Here is a 24,194-nt window from a genome sequence, read left to right as displayed (position 1 = left end):
TCTAGGTACTGTATACTTACACAAAGTCAGGGTTTTTGTAGGAGTAAAGTCAGGTGTATGATTAACCAATCATACCAAACAGATAATAATGATCATCATTTTCATATGTAGGTTGAAACACAGTCATTAACTGAAACAGGATCAGTTGTGTAGGAGGCTTGAAACTGAGTGAGGGACAGACAAACTCTGTTAAAAAGATGAGGTTGTGGAAGACAGCATGTCATACACCATAGCAAGACTGAGCACAGCAACAAGACACAAGGTAGTTATACTGCATCAGCAAGGTATCTACCAGGAAAAGATTTCAAAGCAGACTGGGGTCTCAAGGTGTGCTGTTCTAGCTCTTTTGAAGCAGCACAAACTGGCAATGTTGAGATCCGTAAACACAGCGGTCAGCCAAGGAAATCAGATGGAAGACACATCATGCTTACTTCTTTTTGAAATCAGATGATGTCCAGCAGTGCCATCAGCTCAGAACTGGTAGAAACTAGTGGGAACAAGGTACACCCATCTACTGTTTAGAAAAGTCTGGCCAGAAGTGGTCTTCATGGAAGAATTGAGGCCAAAGAGCCACACCTTCGACATGGAAAAAAGGCTAAGTGACACAACCATTCATGAAAATATAGGAACTGGGGTGCAGAAAAATGGCAGCAGGTGCTCTGGACTGATGAGTCAAACTTTAAAATATTTGGCTGTAACAGAAGGAAATTTGTTCACTGAAGGGCTGTAGAGTGGTACAATAATAAGTGTCTGCAAGCAAATAGTGAAGCATGGTGGAGGTGCCTTGTAAGTTTGGGGCTGAATTTCAGCAAATGGAGTTGGGGATTTGGTAAGGTGTAATACTGTCCTCAATGCTGAGAAATACAGGCATATATTTATCCATCATGCAATACCATTAGGGAGGTGTCTCATTGGCTCCAAATTTATTCTGCAGCAGGACAACAAACCCAAACATAGAGCCAATGCCATTAAGAACTATATTCAGTGTAAAGATGTACAAGGCATCCTGGAAGTGATGAAATGTCACCCACAGAGCCCTAACCTCAACATCATTGAGTCTGTTTGGGATTACATGAAGATACAGAAGAATTTGAGAGAGTCTGCATCCACAAAAGATCTGTGGTTAGTTCTCCAAGATGTTTGGATGACCACTCTGCCGAGTTCCTTCAAAACTTGTGTACAAGTGTACCTAGAACAATTGATGCTGTTTTGAAGGCAAAGGGTGGTCACATGAGAGTTAATGAGGCTGACCAGTCAGGCTTCCAGAGGAGACAGTCCAAGTTGGATTGCGGCAGCTATAGAACCCAGTGTGCCTGGAGAACAGTTGGGGCCAGGAGGCCAGTGTCCAGACCTGCAAGATGTAGGGAGAACCACAAAACTCTGACTGTGTTTGTGTGAAGCTGTAGCAGCCAGGCTTCAGGCATGAGACCAGGTCCATTCTTGCAGGAGGCAGGGAGGACCACTAGAGGGACTGTGTGACTTTTTGGAAGTCAGGCCAGGGGGCCATGTCTATACCTGTGAGACACAGGACTACAAGAGTCTGTGTTACATTTGCAGACTAGCTTCCTATGATAGTCAGGGTTTATGACGTGAAGTAGTGTCCAGAATGGGGTCTAGGACATTTGTTATTTTTGCTCCTGAATGCTGACGGTAAAGCCCCATTTATTTCCTTTAAATCTGAAAATCTGCATGTGGACACATTATGCACCTCTGACCCGCTATGGAGCTAAATTATATATTTATACTCTATCAGTTATAACATTAAAGCCATCTGCCTAATATTGTGTCACCAAAAAAAACAGCTCTGACTCACACAGGCATGGACTCCACAAGATCTCTGAAGATGTCCTGTGGTATCTAGCATCAAGAAGTTAGCAGCAGATTATTTAAGTCCTGTAAAATGAAAGGTGTGGCCTCCATGGCTTGAACTTGTTTTTCCAGCACATCGCACAGAAGCTTGACTCAATACCTTGAATTCTTTGTCATGTTCCTCAAACAATTCTGAACAATGTTTACATTATCCTGCTGAAAGAGGCCACTGCCATCTAGGAAAACTGCTGCCCAAAGTGGTGTACTTAGCCTGCATCAATGTTTAAGTAGGTGTTATGTGCCAAAGTAACATCCACATTAATTTCAGAACCCAATGTTTCCCAAAAAATCATTGCCCAAATCATTACACCATTTGCTTGCCTTCTTCCCACTGTGTATTCTGCTGCCATTTCTCCTAGATAAACCATACACATGGCCATCCACATGATGCAAAAGAAAACATTATTCAGGCCAGGCCACCTTCTTCCGCTGCTCTATGGTCCAGTTCTGATGCTCATATGCCCATTGTAGGCATTATATTGGTGGTAGACAGGGGTCAGCATGGGCACTCTGACTGGTCAATGGCTACAGAACCCCATATGCAGCAAGATTTTTTTGTTACATTTGGCTATTTAGTGCGAAGTTTTATTTTTATGAAATAGTTCACATTGCAGCATGAAAGAACTGTACACTAACATAATTAAATGAGACCCAGAGGCCAAAAGCTTTCAGCAACATTTTGAACAACAATCAAAATCCCTCAAAAATGTGTCCACTCCATTCCATTATCTAATTTTAATAATCTTGCTCAATAAAAATACTTTTTGTTCGTACACTGCTCTACAAACTAGGCACACCAGTATGGATAATTTATGCTTTCCAAGGAATGCCATATCTGCCTGTGCAAACTTCTGTTTTTATCAATTGCTGCCATTTTGCACTACAAACCTTCATGATAATCTAAAAATAATCTAAAAATGATACTAAAAATCTTCATGATAATATGATAATCTTGGTGGAATTGCACAAAGTGCAAGGGTGGCCCAAAGTATGATTTTACTCAATACTGTAAATATTTTGAGCATCATAAAATACCACCATGTGTAAACAAAATATGCAAACTGGCATTTTACATTTACATAAGCAAAAAAAAGAACCTACTGTAGCTAAAAAATACATGCTTTGCTGCCAATGGTTAATCAGGACAATATCAATTTAACTGTAATGCACTACTGTCTAGCCAGGACTGATAAGTGGCTGGTGAGTTGGGCACAACACTTTTTAAATATCACTATAAGCAATAGAGGTAACATAGCTTGAGCAGATGCCATCACTACTGCCAATAAAACATAAAAGTACTGTCCTTTTAAGTTAAGACTGCTAGACAACAATATTTATATGTGCTGAAGTGGACATTACTCTTAAATGGTCGGTAAAAATATTTAGCCAATTCATAATTTTTGTTTTTAAATATTTTGCAACTATTAAACATCTTTTAAACATGATATTTGACAATTATGTAATTAGTTTTAAAGAAAAGAAATACATTAAAAATGCATACGATTAATTATAGCTTTAACCAAGTATTTTTTATTTTATTTTAGTATCTCTTCATTATATTACATTGTCAGTCAGGCATTGCTTTGCTATCAATGTATATTAGAAATATAACAATGTTTTCAATCAACAAAACAATGCACCATCTTGTGGTTATTATGGAGGAATGCAGCAACCCTAAGGTTGTGCTAAACAAGTTTCTACAACAATATAAATAGTTTTGCTTTAATGTTACAATAACTTATTTTTTTCTGCCAGATTAATAATGTGAACTAATGTAAAATTAAAAACATAGTACTAAATCATATTAAACATCTTACTTTTACAAAGTATTGAACCTAAATAGTTATTGATTAAACATGTTATGATTTAACAAATTATTTATGCAGTTAAATAAATTATCTTGGAATTGTCATTATAGTACATTTGTGTTCTATTGTTCAGTAGCTGTTTATTTGTGTATACAATATATCTAGTGAATGTCTAAACCAGATATTGAAAGTAAAATTACTCCTTTATGTTCATTATTTAAACCAATATAAAATATTTTTATAAATATTTCTAAAAGTGTAATAAAAGATAGTTGTCTATTATTAATAAACTTTAATTTGTTATTATTATAAGATTGAAGCTAAACTGTTTATAGCTAGAATATTACCAAATGAACAAATAATTATTTATATAAAAATAAATTTTTAGCATTTTAATGATATACCTGTTTGGAATAGCAGTTTGAAATGTCTTTTCATTTCTGATTGGTCCAATATTTTTTAAATGATTACTGAGCAAAATAAATCATAGTCCAAATCATTTATTTGACTTTACTAATGCATATTCATCTCTATTGTGTGCTATCTAATGTGTACTGTGTGACATCATAAGTAAAAATACAAAAAAATTGTTTCAAAGTGATTTTCAAACTGTTTAGTTGAAGTCTAATATTTCATGATACATTTTCAAACTCTAGGTAGACCTTTAATTTGAGCAAAGATTGACTATGGCAACATTTTTAACTACATCCTTTGAAAATTTTGAGGTCATCAACTATCAACAAATTTTAAATAGTTCCAGTTTCTCTAATCATAAGCACATATAGATCTGTTTTTATTTGCTTGCTCAGAACATTTGGCTGGATCCAATTACAGTCTGAACTACAGTACTTATCATTGCATAAAATTTTTTGAAAATGTATGAACAGTGTAAAAAATCTGCATCCGACAATGAAGTGGCCACTTGTTTATGGTTTTATACAGTGCAAAAGGATGAACATGTTAAAATGGGAACCAGGGTCAACATTTAGCTTCTTCTGGTAGTTAGAGCTAGGAGATTTGGGGCATTCTATGTTGGGTTGTGAATACGTCAACTGTAAGTTGCTGTTTATAGATAGTTAAAAGTTGTAGAAAATTTCGTTTTAAAAAAAATTAGTTGTAGCATTTTACATTGATTAGTAAACTGCTTCCAGTAGCAGTGTGCAGTCATTACAAGAATCGCTACTAATGAAGACAGAATATCTGCCAAAATAATGATTTTCAGATAAGGGCTTAGCTTGTGAGGACTAGGTGTTGTTTGGCTTGTTGGATTGCGATATAATTAAAGTGGATAGGGAGCATGTCCTAATTTGTTCTCTCTATATACAAATTTTGTTTTGCTACTCTCTGCGGTAACCTTCGGGATGGATGCGCAGTTTACTTGAATGCAAGCACAGGCTGAAAAAAATTGACTGCTTGCATCCAACATTGACACTGTAACCACCACTGATTCAGGTCCTCTATCCCTAACCCTAATGGTAACACTAATGCTAACCCTAACAGCAACTTAATGACATTCTTAATACTAACGCTAACCCTAATGGTGACCATAACCTTAACAGTAACCATAATGCTAACTCTAACCGTAACTCTAAGCCTCATGGAAATGTCAACATCATGACAATGTCAACATTATGTCAATATTTTGCATGTGTTGACATTAGGGATGCTGTAATTTATACCATAGCAACATCATTAATGTCGAACTTCTGTAGTCGACATAGTGAATTTTGACCTACCAAATGAAGACATGGTGACTGCATACCTTAATATCCCCTGTTCTCAAGTTTCATTCAAAAATGGTTTAAACTAAAGCATACAGCATTTGTGGAGAAAAACTACAAATTTCAAATTAATTAAAAAGGTATAATATTGTACCAGAATGAACTCTGTAATGATTTGTTCCCCCTATCAAACATGCACAGTTGATATCTCTGGCAATTGGGAGGTATGACCCATTCACTACTGCACTAAATAGCAGTGGTGAAACGGTGCCACTCTCATCTGCTGCTGGTGCGTGCAGCAGTAAAATGGTTATTACAGGAGAGAAGGGAGGGTGTAAGGGGCAGATTTTATATATTTTAATTTGTAAAACATGATCAATTTAATGGCTTTACATACTGTATTTATTAGTTAATTTTCATGTGTAGTAAAATGGGACACCATCTTGTCTAGAAAAGGGTTATTTATGTACACATAATCTTTGGATTTGGGGTTATGGGTCTTTTTATTATCTCTGTGGATTTTATGTTCTCCAAATAACTGCATCAGTTTCTTCTGGGTGTTCCAGTTTCTTATCACACTCCAAAAGATATACTGGTAGGCTACCTGGCTCATGACAAAACTACCCTTATTGTGTCTATGTAAAAGGAAATATAGTGGTTATGTACTAAGCCTTGGAGAGAGAGGAAATGGATGGAGATAAAGTACCACCAAATCAGCTTTACAGGCTATGTTTGAAAAATGACAGTTAGGAGCTGTTTGGTTGGTACTTTATCTCCATCCGCTTTTTCTTTCTCCAAGGCTTAGTATATAGACCCCATAGATTGTAAATTTCATTAGTGCTTGCATTAATCATAATTCAAGGCCAGCAAAATGAATCTGTACCTTTGTGGTCTGCCCAATCACAATTAAAAAAATTACTATTATAATACTTCATTACTCTCTAGTATACATTACCAAATATAGCAAATTATATTTGCATTTTTTTTGCACATCAATGCTAATTATTTACACATATTACCTAGAATGAATGGTATGTAAAGTATTAGGTTCAATCCTATAAAGGCAATACCTTTATAATGTAATGTTTAAGTACTTTATACTGTGCTTTATACTGTCCTTTCTAGTGAAACAATTACAATCTATGTATCACATTTTAGAACTATTACTCCACACTTACCTTTTCTAACTGAGCATTTTTTTTTGACTTGTACAAGAATTCTCCAACAGCAACAAAAACAGAAAGGACCAATCCAGCAGCTAAAACAATAAAAATGCCGCCTATATTCTGTACTCCTAGAGCACTAGCTTCTTTACTCTCCTCTTCAGGGCATCCATTGCCTCTCCACCATTTTTCTTTCATCATATGGAGAATCCCTTCCTCTTGTAGCTGAAGAATGGCTATGGTTATTTTATCTCTGTATGGAGAACCTACAAATAATGAAATATAAAACATTAGTTTTGATATTGTATAATAATGGCAATTATATCAAAAGTGGATATATAACAAAAGCAACAAATCTATCTATAATAATTAATGAAATAATGAAACTTACACAAAATTGTTTTATAAAAATTTAGTCCAATAAATCAGTCAAAATAAAATACAAAATCACTCTAGAGGTGGGTAAGAATTAGCATCTTCAGTGTACGAGTACATATGCATATGAAATTATAATGTGAGTTTCATGCTTCTCCAATTAATCCTCCTGTGTCTTTAGTCCATAATCCCAAATTTATGAATGTTGATACATGGACCATAAAGGAGAAAAAAATATATGACAGTATAATAGTGATAATATCAGATTTGTGCACTCATGCAAATTTGAGTGTGAATTCACATAAATAGAATAATGAAATTATATAGTAAACAGAAATAATACCCAAGGTTAAAAAAAACACATCAACCATGTTATTTAGCTTAAGAACCAGCAACTCTCAAGAGTACTGTATACTCCGTAACGGGATCTTAATCACGGAAGTTTGATCAATACATGAGAAATAAAAAAAAAGAATTTGCTTATCTGTCTCAAAGATTGAAATACATGATCTTGCCAATGCGTTTCATCCCTCATATTACAGCTGTGGATTTCTATGCTCCCCTGAAGAAGTCCAAAGATGTAATAAAAGGGAATAAAAACATTGAAAAGTTCCTGTTGTACCTCAACCCCTGAGGCAGATAAGCATTTACTCTATTTTTATATTGTATAAATCTATTGGATGTTTTTACTCCACACAATTGAAGGCTGTCTACTTTTACTCATGAGACTCAGCAGTACCTACAGAATATTGGAATTATACCCATGTGTTGGGCAAACAATTGTGATCAATGTCCCGCTATGGAGATTATAATACTCTTGAAAGTTACTGGTTTCTTAAGCTAAATTATACGATTAATGTGTTATTTGTACCTTGGGTGTTTTTTAATGTTTACTATATAATTGTTTTCTTCTATTTAAGTGAATTCACTCTCAAAATTGCATGAGTGCACAAATCATATTTATTTTTCTCTTTTATTTTCCATGTATCAATATTCAAAAATTTTTTGTTGAGGGCTAAAGACAAAAGAGGATTACTTTGAGAAGCATGAAACTCTCAATATAACTGCATACAGTATGCATGTGTACACTGAAGGCACCATTTCTTACCCACACACACATACTGTATATACGTATATAAAACTTTGTTTCTTCATCTTATTATATCTGATGCTGTTGCAGTCACAGCTATAATTTTTTATACCCATTTATGATTCAGAGTTAGCTTAATACTGGCTATTTACTTTACCAGAGGAATGAACTCTAAGCCTATATGACTAATATGATAAAAAAAATTATAAAATGGAACACAGTTGTTATTTAAGGATCTACAAATTGTACGAAAATGTGTAATTTTGGAAGTATATATATATATATATATATATATATATATATTATATATATTAGGGGTGTGCACCGGTCACTTTTCGTGTTTTGGATCTGGATCTTTCTTTGTGTTTTGGATCTGGATTGGTTTTGCCAAAACCACCCTTCCGTGTTTTGGGTTCTGGGTTTTGTGTTTTGGATCTGTATTTTTTTTAAAAGCATAAAAACAGCTAAAATCACAGAATTTGTGGGTTTTTCTGCTCCTATGCTATTAGTAACCTCAATAACCTTAATTTCCACTCATTTCCAGTTTATTCTGAACACCTCACAATAGTGTTTTTATATCCAAAAGGTTGCACCGAGGTAGCTGGATGACTATGCTAAGAGATACGAGTGGGCGGCACAAACACGTGGTCCATCTAGGAGTGACACTGCAGAGGCAGACAGGATGGCAGTTTGAAAAACTAGGCCCCAAACAGTACATAATGCAAAGAAAAAAAAAGGAGGTGCAAGATGGAATTGTCCTTGGGCCCTCCCACCCACCCTTATGTTGTATAAACAGGACATGCACACTTTAACAAATCAATCATTTCAGCGCCAGGGTCTGCCACACGACTGTGGCTGAAATGATTGGTTCGTTTGGGCCCCCACAAAACAAGCTGGCAATTAATCTGTCCCTGCACAAACTGGCTCTACGGAGGCAAGATGTCGTCCTCATCCTCCTCATCCACCGATTCCTCACCCTCTTCAGTGTTGTGTACATCCTCATCCTCGCAGAGTATTAATTCGTCCCCGCTGGAATCCACAACCACAGGTCCCTCTGTACATTCTGGAGGCTGGTCTCCCTGGAAGAGTTGATAATTCATTTTATGAACATCATCTTCTCCACATTTTGTGGAAGCAACCTCCTACGCCTTTCGCTGACAAGGTTCCCGGCTGCACTAAACACTCTTTCGGAGTACACACTGGAGGGGGGGCAACTCAGGTAAAATAGAGCCAGTTTGTACAGGGACCTCCAAATTGCTTCTTTTTCCTGCCAGTACTTGGATGCTGTCACCGATGTAATCCGTTAACAGACAGACGCACGCTTGTCGCTGCTGCTTTAAGGATGCAGGTGCGGCTACAGCCCACACATTTCACAAAGACAGAAAAAAAAAGAAGAATATTTTTATTGTTTGTGGAGTGCACTTTGAGGGTGTCACCACCCTTTAACAGACAGACGCACGCTTGTCGCTGCTGCTTTAAGGATGCAGGTGCAGCTACAGCCCACACAATTCACAAAGACAGAAAAAAAAGAAGAATATTTTTATTGTTTGTGGAGCGCACTTTGAGGGTTACACCACCCTTTAACAGACAGACGCACGCTTGTCGCTGCTGCTTTGAGGACAGTATCATATGCAGTGACAGTAGACTTGTCAGAAATTGTTGGCACGTCCTTCAGTCCGGACCAGATGTCCAAACCGGCCCTTGACTTATGACACAGGCGCACGCTTGGCGCTGCTACTGTGTTGATGCACGTGCGGCTACATCGCACACAAGTCACAAACACATAAAAAAAATAGTTTTTTATTTTTTGGAGCACTTTGAGGGTTACACCACCCTTTAACAGACAGACGCACGCTTGTCGCTGCTGCTTTGAGGATGCAGGTGGAATCTAGATGGGATTGGGAACCGGGGACACACTACCTCCATCAATTGTCTAAATCCCACTGCACTAATGGCGGATACCGGATGCACGTCTAACACCAACATAGCAGTCAAGGCCTCAGTTATACGTTTTGCTTCAGGATGACTGCTGTCATACTTCATCTACATCGCTAGGGACTGTTGGAGGGTCAATTGTTTAGTAAAAGTAGTGGTGTTCCTACTTCCTCTCTGGGATGATGAACAACTCCCAGCAGCAGCAACAGCACTAGGAGGAAGTGGTTCTTGATATTTTCCTATTTTATTTTTATCAGAGAAAGTTTGGTCCTCCATTTATGTTATATTGATATATACGTGCGGCTAAGGCGCACACAAACACAGAAAATATTTTTTTATTTGGTTTGGAGTGTACTTTGGGGGTTACAGCACCCTTTAACGGTCAAGCCAGCCGGCCCTTTACTTATGACACAGGCGCACGCTTGGCACTACTTTGTTGATGCACGTGCGGCTACTGCGCACACAATTCACAAACACAGAAAATATTTTTTTATTTGGTTTGGAGTGTACTTTCCGGGTTACAGCACCCTTTAATGGTCAAGCCAGCCGGCCCTTTACTTATGACACAGGCGCACGCTTGGCACTACTTTGTTGATGCACGTGCGGCTACTGCGCACACAATTCACAAACACAGAAAATATTTTTTTAATTTGGTTTGGAGTGTACTTTGGGGGTTACAGCACCCTTTAACGGTCAAGCCAGCCGGCCCTTTACTTATGACACAGGCGCACGCTTGGCACTACTTTGTTGATGCACGTGCGGCTACTGCGCACACAATTCACAAACACAGAAAAAATATTTTTTTTTTAGCACTTGGGGGGAGCACCCCTGACGGACAGAGCACCCCCTGGACAACACTACAGCACCCCTTTAGGACTGGGACACTGCACAGGACTTTGGAGTGGACACAGCCCCTATGGACAACTGACTGCACAACACAGTCCAGCCAGCCCCTATGGACTTTGAAGTAGTGGACACAGCCCCTATTAACAACAGCAGCACAGCACAACACAGCCAGCCCCTATGGACTTTGAAGTAGTGGACACAGCCCCTATGGACAACAGCAGCACAACACTACACTACACTACACAGCCCAGCCAGCCCTAACTCCCACCCTCCCTCTTCACTGTCCACAGCCGAGTGAGAAAATGGCGCCGACACGGGTACCTTATATAGGATCCAAAACCCGTGAGACCCGGAAGGTGGGATGATGACGTTTTGCCTCGATTTCAGATCCGAGTCAGGTGGGAAAAGTCGAGCCTGACTCGGATCGACCTCCGATCGGGGGGGTTCGGATTTCAGAAATCCGAACCCGCTCACCCCTAATGAATATGAAATATATATATATATATATATATATATATATATATTATAACTCACATATTTATATAAAAATGTACATCTCATTGTTCCAGTAGCTGGTATTATAAGCATCAGCGGCTCCCACCCTCTCGGATGAGGGGTGCTGCTGCTGCCGAAAACGATAGGATGGATACTGTAAAAATTAACACTCACTGGCTCCTCCTGGCCGGGTCCCAATGCCTGCGCAATCAATCTGACAGGTGCCGACTGGCACATGTGCACTAGCAGTGGTGAACTGCACATGTGCATATCACTGGCTTCCACAGGGCTGCATCATCTGAAGCCCCTAGAAGCCGGATAGGGCTGGCAGAAAGGCAGAGAAGTAGTTTCCTACTGGAAGCCGCTCTCTGCTAATAGCAGCCTGAACTGGCGGTCCCATGGGGAGGAGACACCTGAGACTGCCAGTTGTTTATGTGACTGGCAGGTAGTGCTTCCAATGGGAAGCCACTGCCAATCACAGTGTAGCCAGTGCAGTCATGGACTGTACTGACTACACTTAGCTGATGGATTTTACTGGGGCGGCTGAAGCCCTGCAGCCCCTATGCAAAATCCAGCACTAATTATAAAAAATATTTTGAAGTGGTAATTTGAATATTATCTTCATGTGCAATTATATTCATGTAATAAGGATATAAACAGATGAAGCTATATATGTAATATATGTGAATAAATTAAACATGCAATTAGGCCATATGCAAATAGACAGGTTGTACTTCATTAACACAATCAGATCCAGAATGCACTTGAGTGACACCAGGGGAGGTGACACTTGCTGCAACTAAGCTTTTACCAAGTATGTTACATTATAAGTTCAAAACTAATGTACCTACATTATAAAATTCCTTCTTAAAAGATTAAAAGGGAAGGAAACACAGAAAATAATGCCTATAGAAATATACAGTACAGTACATGTTAAATATATACATAATATTACAAACAAAACTACATGATTGTGATTAAATGCAAATTTTATCTTCAGTGTTCTGATAAATACATATGTTGAAGATGAATTAGTAATACAGTAATACATATTCTAAAACAATAAAAGCTAGAAGAGCTGATCATTATATGGGTAATTTCTCACCTTGAGTTCCAGGTATGCAAGATATATCTGAAATAGGTACAGTGGGCTTGAACTTTAGAAGTAAAGACATTGGTAGTGTGGGTAATTTGAAGACTTGAAGTTCGGGACTCCAAACTAGATTTTATCCCGGTGTGTTGGGGACTTAAATTATACTGTAAGTACTTAATATGAAGTCAGCAAATTTTTATCCTTTACAGTTTTAAAAATGTACAGTAAGTTGTGGGCTGGCACTTGTGTCGGTCAGATATGGCATGTTATTGTTGCATGCACTGTATATTGTTTGGCCTGTACATCACTAGTAGATGTCATCATAACATACTGGGAACTTTAAAAGTGCTTAGTTTCTCATTTATTTAAATTATTTGGGGTAATCCAATAGTGCAATGGATAACATTGCTGCATCACAGCACTGAGTTCTTGGGTTCAAATGCCCAGTATGGTCCTATTTGTGTGGAATTTGTTTGCTCTCCAAGTATTTGCATTTGGGCCTTTCTTGGGTTCTGTGGTTTCTTCCCACACTCTAAAAACATACTAGTAGTTTAATTGGCATTAGACAAAAAAAATAACCCTAGTGTGTATATGTGTGCATGTGCCAGGGAATATCAATATGAATCTTTCTGAGGCAGGGACTGATGTGAATGACTAAATATTAGTTTTAAAGCACTGCGGAATCTGTGTGCACTATATTACAAAGGTGACTTTTCAATCTCAATCCTTCTGGATCTCTTTGCAGCACTTGATACCATGGGCCATGGGATTCTGATTGAGTGACTGAAAAATTTCTGTGGACTGGATGGCATAGTTCTTAGCTGGTTCAAATCATTCAATCACTGGCATGTCACAGAGAGTTTCTTCTAGATTATACTCATCTTCACCAGTGCCACTGCCAACTGGTGTTCCACAGGGTTCTATTCTATCTCAAATGCTTTTATCAGTATACATGCTACTACTGGGTTAAATAATCAAATGCATTGGCTTGATTAACCACTACTATGCAGATGATATATGACTGTAGCTGTCCTTTGCTCCAGGTACAGTGAACCCTAAATGGCTGTCTAATTGAGCTCCAGGAGTGGATGAGTATGAGTTGACTTGGTGTGAGTCCTAATAAAAGAGGTCTTTTTGATAAGTGCTCACCATCCAAGGACAAGACTACAGCATAGCCAAGTAACAGGATTTACATTTAGGGGTTCAGATTTACAAAACAGTGAACATGTGCAAAATCATGGTGTTGTCCTGGATGGTGGCTCGACACTTAAACATCAGTTATTAGCCACAATCAAATCTTCATTCCTTCACCAGAAGAACATAGCCAAAATCAATCTCTTAATTCCCTTAGAAGATCTGTCTAAAGTCATACATGCATTTGCATCATCATGATTAGACTACTGCAATGTTCTCTATCTATTATGGGCAGCACAGATGGTTTAATGGTTAGCATTACTGCCTCGCAGCACTAAGATCGTTGGTTTGATTCCCACGTCGGCCCTAACTGTGTGGAGTTTGTATATTCTCCCTGTGCTTGCTTGAGTTTCCTCTGGGTGCTCCGGTTTCCTCCCAAACTCCAAAAATAAACTGGTAGGTTAATTGGCTCCCAACAAAAAAATATTATTGTGTGCAAGTATGTGCATGTACATCTGGTAGGGAATATAGATTGGAAGCTCAATTGGGGTAGGGACTGATGTGAATAGACAAAAAATTTCTGTAAAGCACTGCGGAATATGTGTGCACTATATAAAGATTTGGTAATAAATAAATATCTGGGTCTCCCAGCAAAATAATTGCACCACTTGAAGTTGATACAAAATGCAGCTGCCAAACTATTAACCAACCAGCTTTGTTCCAGCCGCATAACACCCTCTCTCTAATTCCTTCACGGGATGACTGTAAGATGGAGAATCTACAGTGTTTCAAGGATGACTTACTGACTTTCAAAATCCTACATAACCAGGGCCCAAGGTACCTAAATAAGTTTATGATTCCTTACTGCCACACTCGATTACTGCAATCTGTAAATGAAAGACTGTTAGCAGTACTTAGAATCTGCCTGAATTCATTTGGAAGTTGAACTTTTAGCTTTTTGGTTTCTACTTTATGGAATTTGCTTCCCCACACAGTTTGAGAGGCCTCCTTTCTAGAATCCTTCAAAAACAGACTAAAGACTTACCTATTTTCTCATGCATTTAACTAATGCACCTGCAGTAATGTTTTTCTTTTCTTTTAAGCTTATTTTGTATTTTAAATGCAAATGTCCTTTTCTATACAGAATTTTCATTATCTGGTTGTTGAAGTCATATAATTGTGAGTGAAGAATTTAGTCACAAAAACATTGTAAATATATGTTATAGAATGTCTATACCAGAAAGTAAAAAACAGACAGAAGGTTGTCAATACTTAATTCTATTCTCTCTTTCTACAGTTATTTCTCCGACTTCTTCAAGGTAAGATATATTTATTTTGATCAGGTATGCAATGAAAGAAGCTCTTGAGCATGGCAAAGGACACAACATACATGAAAGCTATCAGATGTTTCATATTGTTTGTTTACACAGTGGAACATGCTGATTACTAAACTACAAAACATTATTTAGGTATATAAATCATTAAGGGAGATATTTTTTTCACTGTGATAGTGTCAATATAGATAAGAGTTTATATACCCACTCTTCTGAAAAATTGCAATTATGCATACAGTACATGGAGTTGTAATGTAAGACATAAGCATTTCATATGCCTGACTGAATTTAAACTACTAGGATGTGTCAGAATAAATTTATAAGCAAAGATTAAACATTTAATTAGTGTCCCCTTTGTATAGTATTATAGCCCTGCAACAGTTAAATGGTGGAGTTTTGGGGCTGAGTTGCTGATTTATAATACAAATTTACTTATTGGGGGGTCTCTTTGGAAGTTCCCATCCCCCTATCTACTAATTGTATTTGTTGGTTTTATTGTTTTGTGGGAAAGAATGGTAACAGTGGCTGTCTTGTGTTAGTCTTGAGTTGTTCTCCCTGACAATATACTGGTTTAGGCTTATTCTACCCTACTGGGGTAATCAACACCACTGGTCCAGATGGGCCTTTGTGTGTGTAATTGGCAGTAGAGTTTATATGCTGAAAATGGGGTGGCTGTTGGCCTCCATCTAAGCATTGAGCTTTTTGGTGATTGGCTGGCAGCTGGAATGCATATAGGCATAGAGTTGTTGGTGATGGACCTGCAGTTGGCCCCTAAGTAAACCTTTGCATTTTTGGTGGTGGACTGTCCGTTAGCCTTTGAATGGTTAGTGATGGAATGGTAGTTGGCCCCCATGTAAGCCTTTACTTGATGTTGATGGATTGGCATATGAAGCCGATCTAAGCCTTGAGTTGATGATGCTGTCAGTTTGCTGTTCTTTCTTTGTCACCATACCTTTTCCCTCATTTCAATGAATAATTAAGTAAAGCTGACCCTTTTTCCCACCAATAAGTTTCTGTGTCTTTTGTCTTCTTTATCATCTGTATGGAGAATAACCATATATTTATAGGGAAAAAAATATATAATGAATAACCAAATTTATATAGGAAAAAACCATTAAAAATACAGTGCACACTGTGGTGTAAAATAGAAAGGTTAAAACAAAATAGAATAAAAACAGACATTGGACAATTATCACACCAATGTGTTGTTTAATAGGTAGAATTTTTTTTTTCTAAACAGCATTCAATTTAGTCTCTGTTAGACTTTATTATTTAAAATTCTGAAAAATATCTACTTTTTATATATCTTTTTCAAAACTGCTTTCAATATTATAGTGCATTATGGTGCATTTTTCTGTATGTATTTTTATTTAATAAATTACTGTATCTAATTGTTAAGCACTATTAATTCAGTACATTTTTAATTTTCTTATTTCTTATTTTCATTTTATTTATATAGTTTTTATTGACCTATATTAATGTATTTTCTATTTTTGTCACTATACATCTCTGAACTGATGGACATCAGGTATTAAAAAGAGTTGTCCAAACTGCACTAAAATTCATCAAAGGTGAGTATATTAACCCACCCATGTCCTTTGAATACCATCTACAAAATTGATGTGCACAATGTCTGGAAATTTTATTACCCTTTTATGAGTGATTATACGTTGAAGGAGAACCTTTAGAAGAAGTCCATATTATCCTAATCAGGATACTTAGAATAACAGCAAGGATGAACAGGAACAATAGATTACAGTTCAGGTTCAACACTCTTTGCTGCATGTGCAGCTTCTATTGGACATTGGTGTGATAATTGTCCAATGTCTGGATATCATTCCTAAAGGATGATTTTTTATTACTACGTTGTTTTTAACTTAATATTTTACACCACAATGTACACTATACTTTTTTATACTTTTTCCTATACATATCTTGTGATTCCCCACTGAAGCACATACGGATGATCAAGAATCGCTAGAACCATCTATTTCAATATTGTATCTGTCCTGAGGAACCCCATTGAAAGGTTCCTGCTATTCGTGGCTGCACACTTTGATTGTCATCCTCAAAATACCCACTGGCGCAAGTCATCACTACGCTTCATTATAGATACTGTATGTTTTTCCTCTATTCACCTGGTGCAGAAATGTAGGATGGCAACAGCTAATAAGAAGTTTATATAAAATATAAATTTTATTACACTATCACAGAAAAACAAGAAAAACAAAAAACACACTTGCAATAATTATAAATGTCACAAGTCAAAACTCCTACTAATTTATTATAATTTATTTCATTAACATTTTTCCTGAACTAAACTTCACGATTAATCTATTTTATGGTTCATATTTATAATGGGTTAATGAGAGGAAATTGGGACTGTATTTATTACATGTGGCACTTAGGGGAAGCATTGTGTTACATTATTTGGAGTGCATCTAAAAATGTGCTTTCCTGCATAAGGCAACATGCAGGTGAAAAATATGCTTGATTAAAAGTAAAGAACAAGACTTGCTGACTGCAAGTTCAGAGCTGGTGCAAAATTGAAGCCCTTGAATGGAGTGTAAATGATCATGCACCCTCAGTACATCAATGGAAACTTTTAAACATGTAATTCTCCAGCTCTAATTTCAATGACAGTGTTCTGTAAAAAGAAATCTAATTTCTGCACTGCTGCTCAATAGGCGCATTGGTGCATCTACTTCATACTTCGCAAAAATTGTATTCACTTCACCAGAGCCGGCCCTAGCCAATTTGGTGCCCTAGGCAAAATTTTGTGTGGTGCCCCCTAGCAGATAATCCCACCACCAATCTTATGCTGGACATATTGGGTACATCGTCTAGTGTGTACCCGCTATGTCGCTGAAGATGCGCACTCCCAAGCAACATAGCCTGTAGGACCTACATGCAGGCCCGACAGGCCACCATACACACACGTAATAAATTATATATATATATATTCATTCACACACACACACACACACTGTCTGCCTGGGGCGTTAAAGGCCCACCAGGAAAATGCAACAGAAGGGGCCCACTGAAGGAGTGTGGCCAGCCATTAAGTAGCTGGTTTGTGGTCATTAACTGGAGGGGTGTAGCAAAAAATTATGAATGAAGGCCAGATGCTTAAAGACAGATCTAACATTCCAAAAAGTGCACAATTAAGGGGTTGCTGGAATTGGGGGTTTGTGGCAGGATTGCTGGCAACTAGGAGAAGGAGCAGAATTATTAGGAGCAGTGGCGGATCCAGAGAGGGACAATTAGAACATATGAAATGGGGTAATGGAAGAGATTAAGGTAGAGTCTAGTGGAGAATGGCTTGGTTAGAAGGGGGTAGTAGTGAACAGAAAGCTGTAGATCAGGCATGTCAAACTCAAAATCCCAACCGGGCCAAAAATTCAAGGTCTAAGAGTGTGCATGCCGCAAGAAAAAAAAAAAAAAAAGCTTTGTTATTCCCCCTTATATATCACTGTATGGTCCCATCTTCCAGTCCAACGGCAGCCGGAACTCATTGCACTTTAACTAGCATAGCTAAAGTGAGGCCGCAAAAATATGCAATAGGAGCCGCATGCAGCCCACGAGTTTGACATGTCTGGTGTAGATGAAACAATGGGCCTGATTCAGAGCCAGACGCTATTTGCGCTCGCTTGTTCAGAAAAAGGTGCCGGATATTTAAATAGAGCGCTCGCTCTTTGCGGTCTGTTGATGCCTCTATGACTGAACGAGCGAACGAAACATGCGCTCGCTATTTTTTTAAAAACGCCCCCAGGCCGCTCGCATCCTACGTCATCTCCGCTATTTATTAGATTAATCGAGTACATCGAAAGGCGTATGAACTGCTCGCAGTGCTTGTGGTAGGATTTTCCTACCGCAATCATGCGAGCAGTTCAGGCTAAAAGACAACCAAGTGACGTGGTCGATGACGCTGCTTTGTAAATTATGCACACCCTTAAAACGCCCGTTTTGACCGTTTGGCACGCCTGCGTTTGGATCTCCACTCCCCGTTTTCAAGCACCTTCCCCTGTTACCACCCACAAACGCCTCTTCCTGTCACTCAAAATAGCAGGCATTCACTATTTTGCGAGCACACGATTTCCGACCGCAATGACTGGTTCGTGCATGCGTATTACAACCCATATGCATGCGCAGTTGTGCAAACATCGCTCGGAGCGAACGAGCGGCCGCTTACGAGCGGCTCTGAATCAGGCCCAATGTTCTCTAATGGTGCATACACACGGTCAGATATTTCAAATGAACGATTTACCAATGATTTGAATGATTGAACGATTTTTGCCTGTATTAAAATGAATGGAATCGTCCAAATCAGACTGCAAACGCATCAGATGTCAGATATCGTTATCTGACAAGCGGGAACACGCATTGTTCATCTGACAAACATGTCAGATATGTCAAATTTTCCTTCAGATATGAACGATTTTTAAAATCGTTATCGTTCAGATCTGAAGAAAAATCTAACCATGTCTATGCACCATTACTGGTATCCCTAATATAAATCTGTCAATATGTCCCCAAAATACAATACAAATGATTAACAAAACAGCCACAGACAGGTGCCCACATGCCCGCACAGACAAGGACACAGGTACGCCTATACCCTCACAGACAGTGGCACAGGTACGCCATGCCTGTACAGATGGGCACATGTCCACACAGACAGTGCACACACACAAATGACACTATGCCCCCCCACTCAGACAGGGGCCCACACTTATACAAGCACACTGCAGAGGTAAGCACAACACACTAATAACAGGGAGGTGATAACCCCAAAGTGACATAGCTCCCTATTATACAGTCAAAGAATCAATGCAATAATAGATATGAATAGTGACAGCTTTTCCTCTTTATAATAAAAAACAATCAACAGAAAGTTTGTTATAACACCCAAAAATGTATAAATGCATGTACAGTATATGGGACATTATTTTTACTTTTCCAATATCTGTCATGCTGGGTTTGCTGTGCACATGGAATGACTGCTCCAGCCAGAGGGCACAGACTTATGGTTCACACACACACACGTAACCTCAGCACATATGCATACACACACCCATGTAGTCCCAGCACACAGCATGCAGTCTCAACACACATGCAAACACCCTGCAGTCTCAGCAGACATGCACACACCATTCACTCTCAACAGACCAGTGTTCGCGCTGAGCGGAAAAAAATGTGGGTCCCAGGGACCCCTGTAAAAAATTGGGGTCCTACTTTACTGTTTCTGGGTCCCATCACATATTATGGGGGGGTTGAGGGAAAACAGCAATTGGACAGCTCTGGGGGCAGGTAGCAGTTGGGGTAGAGGGGGTTAAGGGCAAGCAACAGTTTTGGTATTGGGGAGTAGGGCAGACATTGCCTGGGGGTGGGTAGGGAGTAGTTTAGTGCAGACAGCAGTTGTGACAGTGCCGCGAGGCATGGAGGGGGCTAGGGGCAGTCAGTGCTGGGGTAGGGTGGGGTAAGGGTGAATAGCAGCTGGCGTAGTACTGAAGGGCAAGGAGGGGGTTAGGGGCTTTTACTGGCATTGCACAGAAGGGTCCCACCACACCCTGGCAAGACATTGGGTATGGGATAACACAGGATGTGGCCTCAGAGAGCTGCTACTCACAATCCTGATGCAATCCGTGATGCTCTGGTCTGACATGAAGAGGATCGGGTCCTGGAGGAGAAGGGGAGGTTCCAGCGTCCCCTAGTCGCAAACCTAAGCATTGTGTAGTCTAGTAAAGCCAGCACTAAAGCTTTGTGAATAATGTAGACCATGAATACATATTTTAAAAATATATGTTCACTACATGATGTGCATTATTCGTGCTAACCTATCTAATGTGTACTGATTTTTGTCAATGCTGATGTCATGGAATAAAGGCACTACAACCTAGCACATAAAATAATGAGATCATTTATTGGTTTTAAAACTTATCAAGATCAGCTTTAGTAAACAAAATTGTAAGATTTGAATGTAAGTACAGTATAAATATTTATAATGAGATATAGTTGTTGAATTAATTAGAGTGAAATATACCTAGGCAGGCTCATGCGTGGGAATATATAATGTGAGCAGATTTTAGACCATACAAAGGGGGTGGGGAGTATGTGTACATTAGAGTAATGTAGTTAGTGAACGGGATGGGGCAGCATACAACCGCAGAGGCTGCAGTGGGAGTGCTGTTACCCCTTGGCTCTTACCATGTCCACGCTGGACGGGCTGTTCATTTTTACCTGTACCAGGTGTGTGGCGTCTTCTGAGTTGCAGCTTGTTCACGGCTGCCGGTCCTCCCAAAACTCTGTATCCTGGCTAGTAGAGGGCGGACTGAGGGTGTTAGCAGATCTGGTGCATGGAGGCCCAAGGCACAGTCACACAGTCAGCCTTTGCAGCACAGGGAACTGCTGAAAATGGTGTCTCAGCTCCCCCTCAGAGATCCGTGAGGAGAGCCCGTGGCCCGCCCGGCGGCGTCACATGACTAGGAGTGGGTGGCAGAAGTCTCATTTATTTCAGGCACAAATAGGATCTTAATACTATGGAACCTCATTTATTTGTTGTGAGATGCTGGGGGATGTCACTGAGCCGGCAGTTGCGGCGCGCACATAGCGCGTCCTGCTGGACCCGATCACTTTTAAAAACTGGGTCCCTAAGGGCCTACATTTCCCAGCAGCCCCTGCGGAACATCCTTCGGCTGCAAAGGATGCCAGCAGTTCACGTGACTGTTGTGTTTGGAAAGCAGGAAGTGGAACAGCTGAGCTCCAGGGGTGGGGGGAAGCTGCAGAGCTGAATGCCCCTGGGCATTCCAGTCGCCCTAGGCATTTGCTTAGAATGCCTATGCCTAGGGCCAGCTCTGCACTTCACCCAACTGCCACAAATGCCTCCATACCTTTTATACTGTTACTAGGCTTCTCAAAACCATTATACCAATAGAATCTAAGTATGCTTGCACAAATTATGATGCAAAGTGGGATCAAAACTTATTTTGCATTTCACATCTGATGTTTTATAGTTTGTAAATGATCTCCGGTATATTCAAAACCAAGTGCTTTTATTCACTTAAAGTATTTTATGCCTTCACAACTAGGTACATTTTTACATGGATTTGTTTCAATTACAACAGAAATATTGTTTCAGTGCTTATTACAGGACATATAGGGCCTGATTCAGAGTTGGGAATAGAGAGAGAGATAGCACTTAACTGTGAACCTAGACAAACCATGTTGCAATGCAAGGGGCGTAAATACATACATTTGTTTGCATGTAGGGTAAATACTGGCTGCTTTTACATGTAGCCCACAAATACTGCACAGCTTTATTATTACTCTACAATATAGATGTCAGTTTGGAAACACTCCTCCCACAGCTATGCGAGTGGCCAGGAGGCCGCTCTAAAAAATCAGAAGGCCGGCCCTCATTCACAGCGAGCGCTCTGTCAGAGCGCCCGGCTCTGAATCAGGCCCTCTGTTCCCAAGTCTGAATCAAGCCCATAGTCTACTGTACTATATGTGAGTTCAACATTCTATACATTTCTTTTATGTTTGTTCAACATTCTGAACACAGATGTTTTTAACTACAAGCTACAGTATGTAGTAAGTTTAGCACTCAAAATTGCATTTGTGCACTGTCAAATAGAATGTTTAAATATTTTATTTAAATAAACCCTAATGAATTCAATAAAGATAATAGAGGATTTTTTTCAAGATGCCAAGTAGCATCTAGTGTTTAATAATACTACTAAATTCTATTTTTACTTCACAGTTACAACCTTATTCTTGTTGAGTGTCAAAAAAAATAACACTAAGTATGATTTTAACACAGAATGGACTGATTATTGACTAATGGTGAATGACTTAAATGTTCAAAAATCATATTATCAAAGATACTGTAGGAATGAATTTGCAAATTGTGTCAAATGAAAATATACTTTAGGCATCAGTTAATTTAGAATATTGACGTGCATTACTTAAAATCAGGTTACAATAGAAGCACATTTCATTCTATAGGGCCATGACATTCATTACCAGATATTGCTTTGCCCTTTACAGGGATTTTCTTGCCTTCCACTGTTAGGGTTTGCCTTTTCATTGATCAACAATACCAAAAGGAGTTCTGTCATACAGTCGATAAACCAAAGGTATTTCAGACAACTGAATTACATTAAGAACAGCAGCCATACACTGTAACACCTCTCTACCATAAGAATAAGAGCAAAGTACAGGTACAGTAATAAGCATTATTGTCCCAGAGCAATGGTGAGAAGAATGGAGCATGACGCTGGGGTGCCACTAGCAAATGAAAAGGTTATTACATATTGGCTGTAATACTAAAAGGCAGTATTATGTCATTAAAAAGCTATACTTATGGTGTTATATAGGTAGCATGTTGTAATTATGAGATTATGTATTTGTACAATTAAGTTAAATGTTGGAATTATAAAACTATATGGTAATATGGTAATATTATGTGATAACATTGCGATGATATATGGAGCATTATGAAAAAATATGATAGCATTACTTACCTATAAGGTGACATATTTATCAAATAATAAAAAAAATTAGGCTACTGTACATGATGGCATATAAAGTTATAGTTTATCATTATAAGGCACGCTACATATATACTTTTTAATATAGCTTGTCTTTAAGGCTTTTCCTTTATTCAATATTCAGTATAGTCTTTTTCATTGTACTACAGATCTGTTCTCAAAATACAGATCTGTCCTCATACACCTAGCCTCAATACACCATGTGCGAGACACCTTGGCACCAGGTCCCATGTGCAGGCCCGGTGACAAGGGGTACTAGGGGCACACCTGTGCTGGTCCTCGAGGTTTGGAGGGGCCCCGAGGGCTCAGGGGCACAAACCACATCTCTGCTGCGGGTCCGTGGCTAATAGTACATAACTACTTCAGTGCCCCACCAGCCACCCGCCTGGCTTGTATAAACTATGGTAAGATTAATCATTACCTATTGCTCCCCCCCAAAGGGTACCCCAGCTCACCACCCGGCTTGTCACTACTCTCTTGTACGGAGTGTGGGCTGGGGTCGGACGCTGGCGTCATGGCATCATGTGCTTGATGCCGCCCCTCCTCCCTGGCCTCCTGCTGCGACAGCCATCCACCGAGGAGCAGGCTCAACAGGTAGGCCAGCCAGGAACCAAACTGAAATTGACAACCGCCACCTGCCCGCCACATAGAGAGGCTGGCCACCTGTGTGCCTGCAGCTCTTCACCATCCTCCACTGTCTGTCCCAGCGGATGTTAGGGTAAGCAAAAGTGACATAATGACAGAGAGTGTTCATTTTATTAAGATTGACAGTGCTATTA

At 39.2% G+C, this 24,194-nt stretch overlaps 1 protein-coding gene across 1 annotated transcript in view; it reads right to left on the bottom strand.

The window, feature by feature from the left end:
* GRIK2 (glutamate ionotropic receptor kainate type subunit 2) overlaps positions 1 to 24,194 on the bottom strand; it is a 755,896-nt gene that overhangs the window by 10,982 nt on the left and 720,720 nt on the right. The window contains exon 15 of the mRNA XM_088460433.1: positions 6,577 to 6,827. Within this exon, the coding sequence (XP_088316559.1) occupies positions 6,577 to 6,827 (251 nt within the window). The remainder of the gene's footprint in view (positions 1 to 6,576; positions 6,828 to 24,194) is intronic.

The sequence above is a fragment of the Taudactylus pleione genome, unplaced genomic scaffold (genome assembly GCF_031769625.1).
Source record: "Taudactylus pleione unplaced genomic scaffold, aTauple2 ptg000046l, whole genome shotgun sequence".
NCBI classification, from domain to species: domain Eukaryota; kingdom Metazoa; phylum Chordata; class Amphibia; order Anura; family Myobatrachidae; genus Taudactylus; species Taudactylus pleione.
The sequence above is the reverse complement of the archived record's forward strand: the minus strand, read 5'-3'. Positions and strand labels throughout refer to the sequence as shown.